A 21986-nucleotide genomic window follows, 5' to 3' on the forward strand; every position below is an offset into this window, starting at 1 on the left:
ACAAATTGGACTAAGCTATATTTCTAACAAAGACAAATCATTATTTCTTCTAGATTTTCCAGAACAAAAATTTTAAAAGAATTTCAAAAGACTGAAATAAGATTTTAATTTGATTCTACAGATTTTCTAGATTTGCCAGAATAATTTTTTTGAATTTTAATCATAATAAGTTTAAAGAAATATTTCACAAATATTCTCCGTCGAAAAAACAGAAGCTAAAGTGAAGAATTAAATTAAAATGTATTTATTATTCTTTACACACAAAAAAAATTAATTACTTTACCATTGATTTAAATTGTCAGGAAAGAAGAGGAAGGAATTTAAAATGTAAAAAGGTATATGTGTTTAAAAATCTTAAAATCATTTTTAAGGTTGTATTTTTTCTCTAAAATTGTCTTCCTGAAAGTTATAAGAAGCAAAGTTAAAAAAAAAAATAATAATTTATTTAAACAAGTGAAGACCAAGTCTTTAAAATATTTTCTTGGATTTTTTAATTCTATTTGAGTTTTGTCTCTCTTAGAATTAAAAATGTCGGGCAAAGCGAGACCAGCTTGCTAGTAAATAAATGCAATTTAAAAAATAGAGGCAGCTCACTGGTAAGTGCTGCTATTTGAGCTATTTTTAGAACAGGCCAGCGGGCTACTCATCTGGTCCTTACGGGCTACCTGGTGCCCGCGGGCACCGCGTTGGTGACCCCTGGTATAGAGTGTATTTCTTTAAAGTTAAGACTAGTTTAAAGTTATCTTCATTGAAAAGTACAGTGCTTTTCCTTCAAAAATAAGGACATTTCAATGTGACCCCAAACTTTTGAACGGTAGTGTATATAGCCCTAAATCACGAGTGTCTCAAAGGGCTGCACAAGCCACAATGACATCCTGGGCTCAGATCCCACATGGGTACATTGTCCTGGGTGCTTCTCAAGTCGGGAAAAAAAGTAGTGATGAGACATAAGAAATATGCAGTTATAACATAATTCATTAAAGGAAATCTTTTGAAAGAGTGGCAATCACACCGGGACATTGTTACAACATGGAAGACACTTATATGCAGTACACAACACAGTAGGAGCGGGAAGAACTGTAAGGGGGAACACAAAAGAGGAAGGAATTAGGGATGTCCGATAATGGCTTTTTGCCGATATCCGATATGCCGATATTGTCCAACTCTTTAATTACCGATACCGATATCAACCGATACCGATATCAACCGATATATACAGTCGTGGAATTAACACATTATTATGCCTAATTTGGACAACCAGGTATGGTGAAGATAAGGTACTTTTTTAAAAAATGAATAAAATAAAATAAGATAAATACATTAAAAACATTTTCTTGAATAGGAGTTCAAATCCCAGCCGAGTCATACCAAAGACTATAAAAATGGGACCCATTACCTCCCTGCTTGGCACTCAGCATCAAGGGTTGGAGTTGGGGGTTAAATCACCAAAATGATTCCCGGGCGCGGCGCCGCTGCTGCCCACTGCTCCCCAAGGGGATGGGTCAAATGCAGAGGACAAATTTCACCATATCTAGTGTGTGTGTGACAATCATTGGTACTTTAATTTATTAATAACAGAAAGAAACAACCCTTTTGTGTGAATGAGTGTGAATGAGTGTAAATGGGGGAGGGAGATTTTTTGGGTTGGTGCACTAATTGTAAGTGTATCTTGTGTTTTTTATGTGGATTTAATAAAAAAATAAAAAATAATAATAAAAAATAAAAACAGATACTGATAATAAAAAAAACCGATACCGATAATTTCAGATAATACATTTTAACGCATTTATCGGCCGATAATATCGGCAGACCGATATTATCGGACATCTCTAGAAGGAATCATATCGCGCACCAGACTGACTAAGACATTTCAGTTCAGTTTATTTGGAACATGCATACGATACAATGTGATGCATCACATATTTCTAGTTGTTTCGTTATAGCACGTCCGAAAAGGAATAAGAAGAAGCTGAGCTTATTTAATCCTACCCCTTCTCATACCATAGCAATGTTATCCCATTTCCTCGTTCTCTGTAACAGAACAGTGAATAAAAAATTAATAAATAATATACCATAGTAAGTAAACAAATATTAAATACATAAATAATCGTTATCTCAAAAAAAAAAAAAAAAAAAGGTTCAAGATATTTATCATAATTATTGTTCTGTGTACTTTGTGAACACTTGTAGTTTGAACAGTCTCTTAAACTGAATCATATTGCTGCTTTGTCTGATTTCTTTGGTTAATCCATTCCATAATTTAATTCCACATACTGATATGCTAAAGGTCTTAAGTGTTGTACGAGGATACAAATGTATAAAATAGGGTTATATTTCTCCTCTTTTGTTGAGAAGAATTGTTGTACATTCTTGGGTAGCAGGTTATAGTTTGCTTTGTACATAATTTTAGCTGTTTGCAAATGCACCAAATCGTTGAATTTCAATATTTTTCATTCAATAAATAAAGGGTTTGTATGTTGTCTATATCCAACATGATGTATTATTCTAATAGGCAAGGCAAGGCAAGGCAACTTTATTTGTAAAGCACTTTTCATACACAAGGCAGACTCAAAGTGCTTCACAGACAACAAAGTGAAATGAAAGAAAATAAAAGCAAAATTAAAATGCAGACAATAAAAATAAAAACAGTGCGGACGTTAAAAGTTAAAAGATTTAGCTGAAAGCTAAGGTGAACATAAAAGTTTTCAGTCTTGTTTTAAAAGTAGTCAGAGTTGGGGAGAGTCTGACATCTTCAGGAAGTTTATTCCAGCTATTTGTTGCATAGTGACTGAATGATGCGCTCCCTTGATTTGAGTTTACTCTGGGAACCGCTAACAGATTGGTCTCAGAAGATCTTAGTGATCTAGAGGGCTTATATAGTGGGAGCATATCAGTGATATACTTCGGCCCTAGACCATGTAGTGATTTTTATGTGAGCAGGAGGATTTTGAAATCAATTCTCTGATGTACAGGGAGCCAATGTAAGGATTTAAGAATTGGTGTAACGTGCTCACATTTTTTGGTCTTTGTTAGAACTCTAGCAGCAGCGTTCTGAACAAGCTGGAGCTGCCTGACAGTTTTTTTGGGAAAAGCTTCAAGGAGACCATTACAACAGTCTAGCCTACTGGTAATAAAGGCATGTATAAGTTTTTCAAAGTCTTGAGCTGACATGAGCCCTCTAAGTCTTGTTACATTTTTGAGGTGATAGTAGGCCGGTTTTGTTACTGATTTGATGTGACTGTCGAAATGTAAATCAGAATCTAAAATAACCCCAAGATTTCTGGCTTTATTTGAGGTTTTCAGGGACAGTGATTGAAGGTGTTGGATGACTTTAAACCTTTTTTAGCACCAAAAACAATTATCTCAGTTTTATCTTCATTTAGTTGTAGAAAATTTTGGCACATCCAGTGTTTGACTTGCTCAATGCACTGGCACAGAAGATCTATGGGGCGATAGTCATTTGGTGATAGCGCTACATAGATTTGGGTGTCATCGGCATAGCAATGATGGTCAATGTTATTATTTTGCATGATTTGTCCTAGTGGGAGCATGTAGATGTTAAATAAAGTCGGCCCCAAGATTGAACCTTGGGGGACTCCACACGTTACGTTGGTTGGTTCTTATACAAAGTCACCAATGGAAACAAAATAGTTATATAATAGATATTTTTTGTAACACCGTTAGTGAATACAGTGCGCATTTGTAGTTGTTTCCCCATATTTCTGCACAATAACTCTGATATGGTAACACTGGTGAGCAGTAGAGAATATGAAGTGATTTTTGGTCTAGAACATGTTTTGCTTTATTCATTATTGACGTGTTTCTTGCTACTTTATGTTGTATATTTTTTACATGAGATTTCCAGTTCATTTTATCAACTATTATTACACCCAAAAATGTGTTTTCTTTTACTCTTTCAATATCTACTCCGTCTATTTGTAATTGTGTTTGACTTTCCGGGGGGACGGCGGGGCGCAGTCGGGAGAGTGGCCGTGCCAGCAACCTGAGGGTTCCTGGTTCGATTCCCACCTTCTACCAACTTCGTCACGTCCGTTGTGTCCTTGAGCAAGACACTTCACCCTTGCTCCTGATGGGTCGTGGTTAGTGCCTTGCATGGCAGCTCCCGCCATCAGTGTGTGAATGTGTGTGAATGGGTGAATGTGGAAATAGTGTTGAAGCGCTTTGAGTACCTTTAAGGTAGAAAAGCGCTCTACAAGTATAACCCATTTTTTCCCCTTCTACTGTTACCAAATAGCATTGTTTTAGTTTTACTGAGATTCAAAGATTGTCTGTTTTTGTCAAACCATCTTTTTAATTTGTTCTTTTCTTCTGTTATTATTTGTATTAGCTTTTGTGTGTTCTCTCCCGAACAAAACGCAGTTGTATCATCCGCAAATAATACTAACTGTAAGTCCCTTGTAACTTTACAAATGTTGTTTGAGTTTGAGTTTATTTGGAACATGCATGCATGCATACAACATGATGCATCACAATTTCCAGTTTCTCTATTCAACATGTTCGAAAAGGAGTAGGAAGAAGCTGAGCTTATTTAATCCTACCCCTTTTCCTTTACATAGCAGTTGCTAAAACTTTTGTTCACTTCCTGCTCTCAATTTATTCACATTATACTCCATAAGTAATCACAATAAATATAAATAAACAAATAAATAATACTCGGTGAAGTAAGTTACATTTCATATAGTGAGATGAGTAAGATGGATGGATGTAATAAATTCAGAATGTTTATCATGGTTCTTCTTCTTTGTACTTTGTAAACACTTTAAGTTTGAAGAGTGTCTTGAAGTGGATCATATTAGTACATTGTTTGATTGCTTTGCTTAATCCTTCCATCATTTAATTCCACATACTGATATACTGAAGGTCTTAAGTGTTGTACGTGCATACAAATGTTTTAAATTACCTTTTTCTCTAAGATTATATTTCTCCTCTTTTTTTGAGAAGAATTGTTGTATATTCTTGGGTAGCAGGTTATAGTTTGCTTTGTGTATAATTTTAGCTGTTTGCAAATTCACTATGTCGTGGAATTTCAGTATCTTTGATTTAATAAAGTGTTTGTATGTTCTCTATATCCAACATTATGTATTATTCAAACTGATCTTTTTTGTAACACCGTTAAGGAATGAAGTGTACTTTTGTAATTATTTCCCCATAGTTCTACACAATAACTCAGATATGTAACACTAGTGAGCAGTAGAGAATATGAAGTGATTTTTGGTCTAGAACATGTTTTGCTTTATTCATTATTGACGTGTTTCTTGCTACTTTATGTTGTATATTTTTTTACACGAGATTTCCAGTTCAATTTATCATCAATCATTACACCTAGAAATTTGGTTTCATTTACTCTTTCAATGTCTATTCCGTCTATTTGTATTTGTGTTTGACTTTCTCTTCTACTGTTACCAAATAGCATTATTTTAGTTTTACTGAGATTCAACGATAGTCTGTTTTTGTCAAACCATCATTTTAATTTGTTCATTTCTTCTGTTATTTGTATTAGCGTCTGCGTGTTCTCTCCTGAACAAAACGTTATTGTATCATCCGCAAATAATACTAACTTTAAATCTTTTGTAACTTTACTAATGTCACTAATATAGAGATTGAATAATGTTGGTCCTAGTATTGATCCCTGAGGTACACCACAGGACATATTTAGCGTTGTAGACGTGTGTTCGCCCAGCTTCACGTATTGTTTCCTGTTCGTTAGATAACTTCTTATCCAGTTTAAGACTAACCCTCTGATGCCATATCGTTCTAGTTTTTTGATTAAAATATTGTGATTGTGTTAAATGCTTTAGTTAGATCAATAAACACATTTTTTACTATCTATTGCATTGGTAATTTATTCTGTAATTTCAATTAAAGCCATTGAATTTTAAACATTAGCTCTGTATCCATATTGGTTCTCTTCGAGTATTCTATTTTTGTTTGTGAAACTCTCTAATCTGTAATTGAACAGTTTTTCAATGATTTTAGAAAATTGTGGAAGTAAAGAAACAGGTCTATAATTTGTAAATTGATGTTTGTCTCCAGTCTTATAAATTGGTGCAACTTTAGCTATTTTAATTTTGTTGGGATGTAATGTTTTCAATTTTAAAAAATTTGAGAAGAATTGTTGTATATTCTTGGGTAGCAGGTTATAGTTTGCTTTGTGTATAATTTTAGCTGTTTGCAAATTCACTATGTCGTGGAATTTCAGTATTTTTGATTCAATATATAAGGGGTTTGTATGTTCTCTATATCCAACATTATGTATTATTCTAACTGATCTTTTTTGTAACACTGTTAATGAATGAAGTGTACTTTTGAAGCTATTTCCCCATATTTCTACACAATAACTCAGCTTTGGTAACACTAACATACACTTGTTTATATAGAGATTGAACAATTTTGGTCCAAGTATTGATCCCAGAGGTACGCCACAAAATATTTTCAGCTCTGTAGAAGTGTGTTCGCCTATCTTCACGTATTGCTTCCTGTTGGTTAAGTAGCTTCTAACCCAGTTCAAGACCAGTTCAAGAACATTGCACCTTATAAGTCCAGGGTGTCCAAACTTTTTCCACTGAGGGCCGCACACGGAAAAATTAAAGCATGTGGGGGCCATTTTGATATTTTTCATTTTCAAACCATAACAAAATGTAGGCATTTTTTATTTATTTTACCTTTAGGGGTTCCGGGGACCATAAAGGGTCTCAGTCATTAAAATGTTAAAAATAAGTCAGATTATTATTTTTTTTAAATTATTTAACGGGACGGCGTGGCGAAGTTGGTAGAGTGGCTGTGCCAGCAATCGGAGTGTTGCTGGTTACTGGGGTTCAATTCCCACCTTCTACCTTCCTAGTCACGTCCGTTGTGTCCTTGGGCAAGACACTTCACCCTTTGCCTCTGATGGCTGCTGGTTAGCGCCTTGCATGGCAGCTCCCGCCATCAGTGTGTGAATGTGTGTGTGAATGGGTAAATGTGGAAATACTGTCAAAGCGCTTTGAGTACCTTGAAGGTAGAAAAGCGCTATACAAGTATAACCCATTTATCATTTATTTATCATTACTTACAGTAAATCTCTATATCAACTTCAAGTTGATATAAAGTAATACAAATAAAAAAAAAGTTTTATGGCTTTTCTGTCAAAAACAACTTAGTTTTTTTATAGTAAAACTGAAATATGCAGTATTTAGTAATTAGAGCCCTAAAAGATCAATATCGCAGGACACCATTGATTTTAATTATTTCATATTTTTGAGTAATCACAGTGAAAAGATAAATAAAAAATCACTAAATATATTTGGGATCCAAAAGGTGCCCCACTCATAAAGTGATACATTTTTATTAGGTTTTTCTTTTACTTTCAACACTTAAGTTACGAGATCAACTTCAGATATATCTGTCGATTTTATGCTGGAACTATTATTTTGTTTGTTTTATGCGCTTTTTTGACTACTACACAATATATGCAACATTTACCACATAAAACATTTTAAAGTGAAATATCTGAAGTAATTGGAGCTGTCACGCCAAATTTCTCCCCCCCCCCTACAAAAACCTCCCTCCCCCCCCATTTACTTCCGTGGTCATGTTTCCTCTTACGTCATTGACAGCGATTCGGCTTTGACTGCACGTCGCTGGAAGGATACTTCGTCTTTGACAGCTGCTGGAATCTGAAGAAATCGATTGTTTTTCTTTTGTACAGGCGTGAAACAGGACAGTCGCGTGCCGGTTAAGGACCCCCGGCAACTTTGTGACTTTATTGGACGCAGACCCGGAAGTAAATGGGGGGGAGGTTTTTGTAGGGGGGAAGAAATTTGGCGTGGCAGAGCCCTGAAAATAATTAATTATAACATGGATTTTTTTTCATTTTTTTTTTTTTTTGAGCAATGGCAAAAAAAGAAAAATGAAGAAAGACAAAAGAAAAAAAACAGCCTGCATGGCAGCTTTTGTGTCAACATTGCAACTTTTTCTCGTTAGATTTCACCTCATTCCACTTTTTTTAATGTTCTTTTTTATTTTTACAATAGTATTTCCAGAATGTGTGGCGGGCCGGTAAACAATTATCTGCGGGCCGCAAATGGCCCCCGGGCCGCACTTTAGACACCCCTGTTATAAGTAAACACCCAACAGGATTGTGTGACCGCCGCTATGAGGTAGAGTCAGTGGAACATGCAATCATTCATAGTGGGAAACACAGCGGAGAAAGGAGAAAACTAAGAGAGGACGTTAGAAGACTAGGTTACTCTCAAAGGGGTACTAAGCAGCAACCAGAAAATCTTGGTGAAGTTTCTAGAAGAGACAGGTTTATGGAATGGAATTTAGTTTGGGAAAGTATGTTTGTGAGGGAGGGAGACATGGGGTGGTTCACACTCCAATACAGTAGGTGGCAGTATGCACCTTTAACGTTGAGTGACCCTAGGGGTGTAACGGTACGTGTATTTGTATTGAACCGTTTCGGTATGGGGGTTTTGGTTCGGTTCGGAGGTGTACGGAACGAGTTTCCACACGGACATATTAAGTAGCGTAACTGCCGTGTGTTGTGCCTTGGTGTGCAGTGTTTACTCAAAATGACGGACAGTTGAGGCATTTAAGAAACTCCGCCCTGACAGCTCCGCAAAAGAGGACATGTCCGGTGAAAAGAGGACGTATGGTCAGTCTATTGTAGCCCGTTAGCGGCATGCTAGCAGCTAACGAGCTACGATAGACTGACCATACGTCCTCTTTTCACCGGACATGTCCTCTTTTGCGGAGCTGTCAGGGCGGAGTTTCTTAAATGTCCGGCATTTTGAGTTAGGGTTGCGTGTATTTTCAATGTACGTTCAGGGTTAAGAAAGGGTTAAAAACAAAACAAATTTTGCGCGCAGCAGCATTGGTGAGGGAGGGGCAGAGATAGAGAGAGCGAGAGAGTTATGATAAACGCGCACGCGTCGCCAGGCTCTGCTTTTTATCCATAGATTTATCAGATTAAATGTTTTATTATCTGTAGCAGGGGTGTCAAAAGTGTGCCCCGGAGGCCATTTGCGGCCCACAGCTAATGTTTTAAAAGGCCCACGGCACATTCTAAAAATACTATTAAAATAAACAAAAACATAACAAAAGTGAAATAAAAAACTTAAAGGTTAAATGTAATTTAGAAAATGTTGCAAATTCAATTCAAACTGTCACTGCTCAAAACATAATATTGAATCAAAATCAATGTTATTATGAATTATTGACCTATCCAAGGTTTCGATTACTTCACATTAAAAATATTCCACTAAGAAAAATATGTCTGGTGGAAGATTTTGCAAATTTGGTAAATAAATAACCCAAAAATGTATATTTTGTTGTTTTCTTACTGTACCGAAAATTAACCGAACGGTGACCTCTAAACCGAGGTATGTACCGAACCGAAATTTTTGTGTACCGTTACACCCCTAAGTGGCCCGCCATAAAACAAGAAGAAGTAGAAATTCTCTATTTCTCACTCGCTAGCCCAAACAAACACACACACGCACACACACACACAGCTCTGGTTCCAGTTAAGAGGTCAAGTGTGTGCCTTGTCAAGAGGTCGTGAGGAGCGCTGAGAGGTCCAGACAAACACAACTTGCTGTGTATGTTCGTTAAAACTATAATGAATAATGAAAATAATCAGAACATTTAGTGTTATAGTGCAAGAAAAACAGGGAAATAAGGAGAAGCGTCTAGCGCAGTGGTTCTTAACCTGGGTTCGATCCAACCCTAGGGGTTCGGTGAGTCGGCCTCAGGGGTTCGGCGGAGCCTCCCCCGCGGAGGTCAAGACTTGTAAATAAAAACTTCTCCCTATCGGCGTATTATGGATACCCCCCAAACAATGTTCCCTCTAATTTTCCATATGCTTGAGCAAACGCAAAAACTCCTTGAGCATTCAGTGGAGCAACATGTGCGCGACGAGATGTGTCTGGAATCGGAGACATTTCTGTACCCATGGAACTGAAGCAAACAATTGCCACGCACTCAGATGAGCTTGCAAAGTCTCTCGACGGATATTTCCCTACAAGAGAGTCATATCCCGGCATGGGTGTGACAGCCGTTCACTTTGGCTGTTGAGACAGCAAACGTCAATGATGAATACCTCGACGAAATCATTGAAATTCAGCAAGAGCCAGGTTCAACAGCAACTCTTCAGAACAACAACGCTCTCAACGTTTTGGTGTCGACAAATGGAAAAGTATCCAGTTATTGCTATTTGTTATACCATTTGTTACAACATATATTTGCGAGCGATCCTTTTGGAGGATGCTGGACATAAAAACGAAGAAAAAGAACAGACTTTGCTGTGAAAATGACATGAGAGTGGCAATTGCCAAGGCGCATATCTGAACTGGGGCCGTATTTATCAAGTGTCTTAGAGTGCCATTTTACACTTAAGTCCTGAGAATTTGCAAAATTTAGTCCTACTCTCAAACTTAAGAATAAAAGCTATTTATCAACTTTCTTAAGTCTAAGAATCACTCCTACTCTCCACGATATTTAAGAGACCTTCAGAGGTGTCCTAAGTGGTTAGGAGTTGCCAGCAGGGGATGGCACTGAGGCGAGAGAGACGTGCGCGAACGTTCAGGGAGCGGAAGGATGTCCTGGCTTTGTTTGATGACGAGCAGCTGATCAAAGGCTATCGTTTAGACAGAGCGGGTATTATTTTTGTCACAGATGTAATAATTTTCGATTCCATGTTGATTTCTGCATGTGGCTGCAGTGGGCTAGTATATATAGAGCCACCCACACCAGTTTCAAATTAGTTGCCTAATTAATGAATTGGAAAGAAAAGGAAACATTTATTTTTGATTCATTGCCAATATTGTTAGACTTAGACTTCCTTTTTATTGTCATTCAAATTTGAACTTTATAGCACAGATAAGAACGAAATTTTGTTACATAAGCTCATGGTAGTGCAGGATAAAAAAAAAGCAATAAGGTGCATATATAAATAAATAAATATATATAAATACTATATAAATATATATATAAAATAAATAAATATATATAAATATATATAAATAAATAAATAAATAAATAAATAAATAAATAGATTACTGTACAGATAAATATATTGCACTTTCTCACATGCGTCCACGTTTATGGATGTATGTTATATTGTCTTTTTTATCCCAGCGAGTTAATCCATTTTGGGGGGAGTTGAGGGGATAATTTAATTATGATGCGTTCAAGAGTCTTACGGCCTGAGGGAAGAAGCTGTTACAGAACCTGGAGGTTCTGCTTCGGAGGCTGCGGAACCTCTTTCTAGAGTCCAGCAGTGAAAACAATATTGTTTGTTTGTTTTGTATTATTTTGTAGTTTATTGTCAAAATATACACTCCCATTGTCCACTTAAATATTTCTAAGATATTTCTTTATTCTTAGACAAGGGATTCCCTTCCGTGATTGGTCATTTCTATGGACACAGAAATGACGTCACCTAAAATTCCGTTTACGGCACATAGTAATGTCGTAATTCAGCTCTGAGTGTGACACTTAAGATTCAGTCCTACACTTCGCTGAAAGTATGAGTAAGACGCTTGATAACTAACTTTTAAGTGCAGCTTTCAGCAAAGAATTTCTTTACCCTTAAGTCAACTCTTAGCAGACTTCTTAGGAGTAATTCTAAGAAGCTTGATAAATACGGCCCCTGGTCTGTCAAAGGCAACAGCAGAAGTCACACTGATTTGCAGGCGTGTAATTTGTTGCGAGTTCATGCACTGTATTGGTGGTGTTCTTTGAACAAGGTGATGTTCATGCACGGTTCATTTTGTGCACCAGTAAAAAAAACATATAACTTTGTCTTGAATTTGAAAAAAACAAACACATTTTAATTTCCACTTAAGAAGAGTTCGGTGAATGCGCATATGAAACTGGTGGGGTTCAGTACCTCCAACAAGGTTAAAAGCCTACTGAAATGACATTTTCTTATTTAAACGGGGATAGCAGATCCATTCTATGTGTCATACTTGATCATTTCGCGATATTGCCATATTTTTGCTGAAAGGATTTAGTATAGAACAACGACGATAAAGTTCGCAACTTTTGGTCTCTGATAAAAAAAAGCCTTGCCCCTACCGGAAGTAGCGTGACGTCGTAGGAGGAAGGGCTGCTCACAATTTCCCATTGTTTTCAATGCAGCGAGAGCGATTCAGACCGAGAAAGCGACGATTACCCCATTAATTTGAGCAAGGATGAAAGATTTGTGGATGAGGAACGTGAGAGTGAAGGACTAGCGTGCAGTGCAGGACGTATCTTTTTTCGCTCTGACCGTAACTTAGGTACAAGGGTTCATTGGATTCCACACTCTCTCCTTTTTCTATTGTGGATCACGGATTTGTATTTTAAACCACCTCGGATACTATATCCTCTTGAAAATGAGAGTCGAGAACGCGAAATGGACATTCACAGTGACTTTTATCTCCACGTCAATACATCGGTGAAGCTCTTTAGCTACGGAGCTAACGTGATAGCATCGGGCTTAAATGCAGATAGAAACAAAAAAAATAAACCACTGACTGGAAGGATAGACAGAAAATCAACAATACTATTAAACCATGGACATGTAAATACACGGTTAATGCTTTCTAGGCTGGCGAAGCTTAACAATGCTGTTGCTAACGACGCCATTGAAGCTAACTTAGCAACGGGACCTCACAGAGCTATGCCAAAAACATTAGCTATCCACCTACGCCAGCCAGCCCTCATCTGCTCATCAACACCCGTGCTCACCTGCGTTCCAGCGATCGACGGAGCGACGAAAGACTTCACCCGATCATAGATGCGGTCGGCGGCCCGGAGACGGAGGAAGTCAAGGTGAGGTCGGCGGCTAGCGCGTCTGCTATCCATCTCAAAGTCCTCCTGGTTGTGTTGCTGCAGCCAGCCGCTAATACACCGATCCCACCTACAACTTTCTTCTTTGCAGTCTTCATTGTTCATTAAACAAATTGCAAAAGATCCACCAACACAGATGTCCAGAATACTGTGGAATTTTGAGATGAAAACAGAGCTTTTTGTATTGTATTCATTGGGACCGAATACTTCCGTTTCAACGATTGACGTCACACGCATACGTCATCATACATAGACGTTTTCAACCGGAAGTTTAGCGGGAAATTTAAAATTGCACTTTATAAGTTAACCCGGCCGTATTGGCATGTGTTGCAATGTTAAGATTTCATCATTGATATATAAACTATCCGACTGCGTGGTCGGTAGTAGTGGGTTTCAGTAGGCCTTTAAGAACCACTGGTCTAGCGGTAGAAAATGGATGGATAATGTATCAGTATAAATGTGCTTCGGCTTATTAGCTAAAGGACGCCTTCTGCTCCAGTTATTGAAGGTTTTCACGTCCAAGGCATTAAGCTGACTTATTACACGGGAATAAAAGATAATAACGCGGTTTAAAAATAGCGTGCGGTGTATGATGGACGCTGTGATGTGGTTTGGCTTGAAAGTCAAGGTAAAAGAACCGGCAGAAAGTGTCCTTGTGCGAGACAAAGACCCTCTAGTGGCGCTGCGGAGCTGACTTCTGACCTTCCCGGGGGTGTGTGTGGGGGAGGAGGCCCCCTAAAGCAAACAGAATCCCATTCATTGGGAGATCGTAATTCAGTGGCATGGAGCGCCCTCTAGTGGTGGAAATAACCACATCACCGAGTCATGGACGCAACAAAGCCCACTTTGGCTCTGGCTCTCACACACACTCACACACACTCACACACACGGGGAGCGGATGAAGGGCCCATCATGCCAGACCACAGACAGTCTGGACTTTTCTGCACACACACACACCTCAACAAAGCAGCCTTTCTTTGGAATGACCATTTTTCTCTGCTTTAAAGGGGGTTCCCGTTGTGTGTGTGTGTGTTATTGTTGGATTCTGAAGTCCAGGGCTGTCCCCGTCTTGGTTTTTCCACACGCAGAGAGCATGAGACAGCATCATTGACGTGTGTGTGTGTGTGTGTGTGTGTGTGTGTGTGTGTGTGTGTGTGTGTGTGTGGGGGGGGGGGGGGGGGTACCCATGACTCCTCCGAAGGCACCGTAGGTCATGTTGCAGGCGGTCCTCTGCAGGTTGTGTTCGTACACCAGTTTGACCTGGTACTGGTCGCCATGCTCCACGTTCCCCGCCGTTCCTGCACACACGCGCGCACGTCAACACACTCCAACGTGGGCGCTCGGGTCAAACGGGAAGTGACACGGGGGGGGCATTCACCTAAGACGGAGAAGACTGATAGCTTCCTGGGGTGAAGGACAGCCAGGTGAATAAGGTCTGAACACCTGAAAACACAAAATTTAAAAAAATCATCATCATCATCATAAGCAGCAGCAGGAGGGTAAAAGGACCATGCTAAAATAGGGCCCTGAGACCAGGGTGTCTCCAAAGTGTGGCCTGCAGGCCATTAGCGTCCCGCGGCTAATATTTCAACGGCCCACGGCACATTCTACGAATGCTCTCTAAGGCTATGTCTACACCAGGGGTCACCAACCTTTTTGAAACCAAGAGCTACTTCTTGCGTACTGATTAATGCGAAGGGCTACCAGTTTGATACACACTTAAATAAATTGCCAGAAATAGCCAATTTGCTCAATTTACCTTTAACTCTATGTTATTATTAATAATTAATGATATTTACACTTAATTGAACGGTTTAAAAGAGGAGAAAACACGAAAAAAAGGACAATTAAATTTTGAAACATAGTTTATCTTCAATTTCGACTCTTTAAAATTCAAAATTCAACCGAAAAAAAGAAGAGAAAAACTAGCTAATTCGAATCTTTTTGAAAAAATTTAAAAAAGAATTTCTGGAACATCATTAGTAATTTTTCCTGATTAAGATTAATTTTAGAATTTTGATGACATGTTTTAAATAGGTTAAAATCCAATCTGCACTTTGTTAGAATATATAACAAATTGGACCAAGCTATATTTCTAACAAAGACAAATCATTATTTCTTCTAGATTTTCCAGAACAAAAATTTTAAAAAAAATTCAAAAGACTTTGAAATAAGATTTAAATTTGATTCTACGATTTTCTAGATTTGCCAGAATAATATTTTTGAATTTTAATCATAATAAGTTTGAAAAAATATTTCACAAATATTCTTCGTCGAAAAAACAGAAGCTAAAATGAAGAATCAAATTAAAATGTATTTATTATTCTTTACAATAAAAAAAAAAAAATTTACTTGAACATTGATTTAAATTGTCAGGAAAGAAGAGGAAGGAATTTAAAATGTAAAAAGGTATATGTGTTTAAAAATCCTAAAATCATTTTTAAGGTTGTATTTTTTCTCTAAAATTGTCTTTCTGAAAGTTATAAGAAGCAAAGTAAAAAAAATGAATGAATTTATTTAAACAAGTGAAGACAAAGTCTTTAAAATATTTTCTTGGATTTTCAAATTCTATTTGAGTTTTGTCTCTCTTAGAATTAAAAATGTCGGGCAAAGCGAGACCAGCTTGCTAGTAAATAAATACAATTTAAAAAATAGAGGACGCTCACTGGTAAGTGCTGCTATTTGAGCTATTTTTAGAACAGGCCAGCGGGCGACTCATCTGGTCCTTACGGGCTACCAGGTGCCCGCGGGCACCGCGTTGGTGACCCCTGGTCTACACTAACCCCTTAAACCAGGGGTGTCCAAAGTGCGGCTCAGGGGCCATTTGCAGCCCGCGGGTAATATTTTAACGGCCCCGTGGCACATTCTAAAAATACAATTTAAAAAAATTAAAAACATAAAAAGTGGTATAAAAAAGCAAACAGGTGAAATGTAACAATAAAATGTTTCAATGTTTACTCTAATAACACAAAGCTGCCATGCAGGCTGTTTCTTTCTTTAAAAAATAATAATGAATCAAAATCAATGTCATTATGAATTATTGACCTATTCAAGGTTCCAATTACGTCACATTAAATATTCCACTTTGAGACATTTTTTGGGGAAAATGTTGCATATTTTGTGTTTGCCATATAAAAAAACTCAGCTGTTTTTTTTAAACAAGGGCCTAAAACAAACAAACAAAAAACATAAACAACAATAAAAGTTATAATTGACGGATGGATCTGAAGTTGATCTTGAGACTATTGTGTTAAAAGTAAAAAAAAAAAAGTATGATTTATTTTTTTAATACTTTACTGATCCCCAATAATATTAGTGGGACTTTTTTTATTTTATTTTTTTAAAGTACCATTGCTCAAAAAATAATAATGAATCAATGTTGTTATGAGTTATGCTATGAGCTCCAATTATTATATAATCTCAAATATTCCACTTTAAAATGTTATTGGGGGAAAATATTGCATATTTTGTGTTTTTTCCATAAAAAAAACAGGGTTTTCTTTGACAAAAAGAGCATACAGCGTAAATCTTTAAAAAAACAAAAACTTTATATTGACAGATAGACCTAATGTTGATCTGGAGATTTAAACCTTGGATAATAATAATAATACTAAAATGACACATTTTGAATATTTTTTGTACCTAAACCCTTTGGGGTCCCCAGGATCAAGCCTGAGTGGAGGCCTAAATGTATATTTTTTATACATATATTGTATTGGTTTTTAAAATAAAAAATATCAAAATGGCCCCCGCTTGCTTTGATATTTCAGTGTGCGGCCCTCAGCGGGAAAAGTTTGGACACCCCTGCCTTAAACGAATACTTATTTAGCCTAAGCCCCGTTTCAGCCACACTAAACCGGCGTTTAAGGTTCCCCTCCTCGGAACACATTTTTACACGGGTAAGTGTGCCGTGTATTTCTTGAATCTCCAGCTCTTAGCTTTGTATGCACTCATTGTTTACAAATTGAGTTCGGAGAGGAAGTGACGCCAGAAAGACCGCGCCACAGCCAGCTTCATAATAAAGCGGTTTCGTAACTCGGAGCTAACCACTGGAAAGATGGAGGCGAGTCATCCAAACATGCCCGTGTTTCTCCTTCTTCTACATGTACAGACTCTTGTGGAAATCACACATGAATACCTTAAAGGCGTACTGAATTGAAATTGTTTTATTTAAACGGGGATAGCAGATCCATTCTATGTGTCATACTTGATCATTTCGCGATATTTCCCTACATTTGCTGAAAGGATTGAGTAGAGAACATCGACGATAAAGTTTGCAACTTTTGGTCGCTGATAAAAAAAGCCTTGCCTGTACCGGAAGTAGCGTGACGTCACAGGTTGAAAGGCTCCTCACATTTCCCCATTGTTTACAATGCAGCGAGAGCGATTCGGACCGAGAAAGCGACGATTACCCCATTAATTTGAGCGAGAATGAAAGATTTGTGGATGAGGAATGTGAGAGTGAAGGACTAGAGTGCAGTGCAGGACGTATCTTTTTTCGCTCTGACCGTAACTTAGGTAAAAGGGCTCATTGGATTCCACACTTTCTCTTTTTTCTATTGTGGATCACGGATTTGTATTTTAAACCACCTCGGATACTATATCCTCTTGAAAATGAGAGTCGAGAACGCGAAATGGACATTCACGACAATACATCGGCGAAGTTCTTTAGCTACGGAGCTAACGTGATAGCACATCAGGCTTAAATGCAGATAGAAACAAAAGAAATAAACCCCTGACTGGAAGGATAGACAGAAAATCAACAATACTATTAAACCATGGACATGTAAATACACGGTTAATGCTTTCCAGGCTGGCGAAGCTTAACAATGCTGTTGCTAATGACGCCATTGAAGCTAACTTAGCAACGGGACCTTACAGAGCTATGCTAAAAACATTAGCTATCCACCTACGCCAGCCCTCATCTGCTCATCAACACCCGTGCTCACCTGCGTTCCAGCGATCGACGGAGCGACGATCATTGATGCGGTCGGCGGCCCGGAGACGGAGGATGTCAAGGTGAGGTCAGCGGCTAGCGTGTCTGCTATCCATCTCAAAGTCCTCCTGGTTGTGTTGCTGTAGTCCGCCGCTAATACACCGATCCCACATACAACTTTCTTTTTTGCAGTCTTCATTGTTCATTAAACAAATTGCAAAAGATTCACCAACACAGATGTCTAGAATACTGTGGAATTTTGAGATGAAAACAGAGCTTTTTGTATTGGATTCAATGTGGTCCGAATACTTCCGTTTTAACGATTGACGTCATGCGCATACGTCATCATACATAGACGTTTTCAACCGGAAGTTTAGCGGAAATTTAAAATTGCACTTTATAAGTTAACCCGGCCGTATTGGCATGTGTTGCAATGTTAAGATTTCATCATTGATATATAAACTATCAGACTGCGTGGTCGGTAGTAGTGGGTTTCAGTAGGCCTTTAAGAGAAAGCGATTGCAGCTATTTGGGATACAACACTTCTCAGACGGCAAGAGAACTTTCCAATGTCCGGGTCAACTGTGATTCTACTAATCGAAAAACTTTGTCCATTTGTCCAAGGAGAGTCAACGAGAATGCGGGCTCCCGTGGATGTGATATATAATAATATAAAATGTAAATGTATTTGGCATATTTTTTTTTTAAGCCCAATGGGGCCCCCAAGTCAAAAGGTTTGGACAGCCCTATTCTAGAGACTTAAGCAATGGAAGTAAAAAAATAAAATAAATACAAACGTATGACTTCTTTTCAACACTTTTATGAGTGTGGGCCTTTTCGGTTCCCCAATAATTTTATAGTGTTTTTTAAAATATATTTTTAACTCGTCATTGCTCAAAAATAAATAAATAATAAATTAAAATCAATGATGTTGTGAATTATTGACCTATTTAAGGCTACAATCACTTCACATTAAATATTCCACTTTGAAAATCTTTTTCTGGAAAAATTTTAATATTTTGTGGTTTTGCCTTAAAAACAGAGTTTTGACAAAAGGGCATAAAATCAAGCGATTTGAAGTTGATCTAGAGATTTAAGTGTTGTATGAATGTTTTAAAAATTAATATATGACTTATTTTTTTACATTTTTATGACTGAGACCCTTCTGGGTCCGCGGCACCAAACTTGAGGGGAGCTTTAAATGTAAAAAAATTTAAAAAATTAAAAAAATTTAACTATATATTGTATTGGTTTTGAAAACGAAAAAATAACAAAATGACACAAGCATGCTTTAACTTTTTTAGTGTGTGGCCCTCAGTGGAAAAAGTTTGGACACCCCTTCCCCAAGCAGAATTTTATATGGATGCCCCGTCCTCCATTACATTTGTTCACACTTGTTTATTTATGTCAAATGTTTGTCATAGTTTTTTTTTGTACTAAATTTGAATTTAATTTGATGCTTCTTTTGTACAAAAGTAAACGTTTTTTGTGCAAAATAGCATAAAAAAACAAACTTGCAAAACTTCCAGAGACAACTCAGTGTGGGGGAATTTGCCATTATATTCTAATCAGTGACATAGCAGGAAGGGGCTAGGCCAGGGGTGTCCAAAGAGTTGCCCGGGGGCCATTTGCGGCCCTCAGCTTGTTTTTTATTGGCCCGTGCAAAAAAAAAAAAAAGACAAAAATGGGACCTGAAAACCAAAATGACCGTTTCTACATGGTGTTTGATGAACATATGTACACATTTCTTGCACGATATGGTAAGACTTTAAATGTGCTAAAGCCCAAGTGTAATAGTGATACTAATATTAACTACAAGAGACAATTCCTAAAGGAATGCTCCAATGCTGAAGTTGAACTGAAATCCTGGAATTTGTTTAGAATTGTTGAAGTAGAGCACACAATTCCTGAACAGGCTGAATATTGTGAAGTTGGAACGGTTTGAATCGGATGAAAATTGTGGGAATTGTGGAACTTTGAAGAATGTCCCATTTTTTCCGAAAAATTGGGAATTTCGGGAAAAGCGGGATTTTTTTTGAAAATGGTAAAAAACTTGAATGGTTGGTGTTGAAATTTTTCAAAATCGGTCGAGAAATGTTGAAGTAGTAACATGTTGAATTGACAAATTGAATTACGGTATTCCTGGAATTTCGGGAATGCCGGGAATTTTTCCAGTTCAAAAAACAACTTCTTTTTTTGTCCTGATTAAGAGGAATGTTTTGACGTGGAATGGTTGAAATGCGTTGAAAAAATGTGGAAGGAGTAGTCGCCAGAAAAAAGGGTGGAAATAGGGCTTTGGAAAAGCAGGAATTCTGGAAAATCTGGGAATTTGTGTAATTTGTCAAGGAAAAGCCCGCGATTCCCGAATAGGCTGAACAGCAAGAAGAAGAAGAACAAGAAGAAGAACAAAAAGAAGAACAAGAACAACAAGAAGAAGAACAAGAAGAATAACAAGAACAAGAAGAAGAAGAAGAAGATAGTGAAGATGAAGAATAGGAAGAAGAAGAAGAAGAAGAAGAAGAAGAACAAAAAGAAGAAGAACAAGAAAAATAACAAGAAGAAGAAGAAGAAGAAGAAGAAGATAGTGAAGATGAAGAATAGGAAGAAGAAGAGGAATATGAAGAAGAAGAACAAAAAGAAGAACAAGAAGAAGAACAAAAAGAAGAACAATAACAAGAACACGAAGAACAAGAAGAACAAAAAGAAGAAGAACAAAAAGAAGAACAAGAACAAGAAGAAGAACAAGAAGAACAAAAAGATGAAGATAATGAGGATGAAGAAGAAGAAGAAGAACAACAACAACAACAAGAACAAGAAGAAGAACAAGAAGAAGAACAAGAACAAGAACAAGAAGATGAAGATAATGAAGATGAAGAATAGGAAGAAGAAGAACAACAACAACAACAAGAAGAAGAAGAAGAACAACAACAACAACAACAAGAAGAAGAAGAACAACAACAACAACAAGAAGAACAATAATAATAAGAAGAAGAACAACAGCAACAAGAAGATGAAGAATGGGAAGAAGAAGAAGAATAGGAAGAAGAACAAGAACAAGAAGACGAAGAAGAACAAAAAGAAGAACAAGAACAAGAAGAACAAGAACAAGAAGAAGAAGAACAAGAAGATGAAGAATAGGAAGAAGAACAAGAACAAGAAGACGAAGAAGAACAAGAACAAGAAGATGAAGAATAGGAAGAAGAAGAACAAGAACAAGAAGACGAAGAAGAACAAGAAGAAGAACAAGAACAAGAAGAAGAACAAGAACAAGAACAAGAAGAAGAAGAACAAGAAGAAGAAGAACAAGAAGATGAAGAATAGGAAGAAGAAGAAGAAGAACAAGAAGAAGAACAAGAGCTAGAAGAAGAAGAAGAAAACTACATTATATATTTTTTTGTTACGTTTCAGTGTATGTGTGGACCATGGGAAGCGGAGACGGCAGGCAAGTGCAGAAAAGAAGCCCTCATAGGTGTATGAGGCACAACACTGAAGCACAGAGCAAAATGGTCCTTTCCCAAAAAAAGCATCCTGACTGGCAACCTGGGACAGGTGTTGCCTAATTGCTAACCAGGGACAGGTGACGGAGCAACGAGTGGTAGCAAATGGAGGTAAACAGGAAGTGGAATGAAAAATGGTGGACGCGCTGGACAGGGAGGAATGCAAAATACAAGAAACTAATAATAACGGGCACGTGAGACCATGACAGGTATTAGAATCTTAAATGTACAAAAAAATTCAAAGTGGCCCCTAAAGCCTTTAACTTTTCTGTTTGTGGCCCTTACTGCCACCGTGGATGAAGCGCCATGTCAATCATTAAATGACATTTTACGTGTGCTTCTAAAGTACTAAAGAGAAGAAAGTAAAAAGGTTTGAGAATACTATATATTTTCTCCAACCTTCAAGGTAGTAACGTCCGAGCTAGAACTCCATTGATTTTCTCAGGATGACCTGTAGATGTTTGACTGTAGCAGCCAAGAAATCCGTCGATGTTTCCACAGGCGAGAACACGTGAAGCGGTTTGGAGCGTCATGACATGCCCGTTGGCGCTGGGAAAGGAAGAACTGGAGCGCTGGAAACCGGATCCCACAAGTTGTTCTTTCATCCTGGGGAAATGGGGCTCGCCGGCGTTGAAAGTCAAGATCTTTCAGCGGCTGCCCACCTCGCTCTGCCCGACATTATTTATAACGTGTGGCTCTGGTCAGGCGCGCCTTCC

The 21986-nt window shown here is 37.7% G+C and overlaps 1 protein-coding gene across 6 annotated transcripts in view; it reads right to left on the bottom strand.

The window, feature by feature from the left end:
* The window catches only part of LOC133659820 (BMP-binding endothelial regulator protein-like), a 450456-nt gene that overhangs the window by 403528 nt on the left and 24942 nt on the right, over positions 1–21986 (bottom strand). For all 6 annotated transcript variants that reach the window (XM_062062599.1, XM_062062597.1, XM_062062598.1 and 3 more), the window contains 2 exons: positions 14216–14280; positions 14022–14135 (listed from right to left, as the gene is read on the bottom strand). In XM_062062599.1, the coding sequence (XP_061918583.1) occupies positions 14022–14135; positions 14216–14280 (179 nt within the window). The remainder of the gene's footprint in view (positions 1–14021; positions 14136–14215; positions 14281–21986) is intronic.

This window comes from Entelurus aequoreus, linkage group LG11, assembly GCF_033978785.1.
Source record: "Entelurus aequoreus isolate RoL-2023_Sb linkage group LG11, RoL_Eaeq_v1.1, whole genome shotgun sequence".
NCBI lineage: Eukaryota > Metazoa > Chordata > Actinopteri > Syngnathiformes > Syngnathidae > Entelurus > Entelurus aequoreus.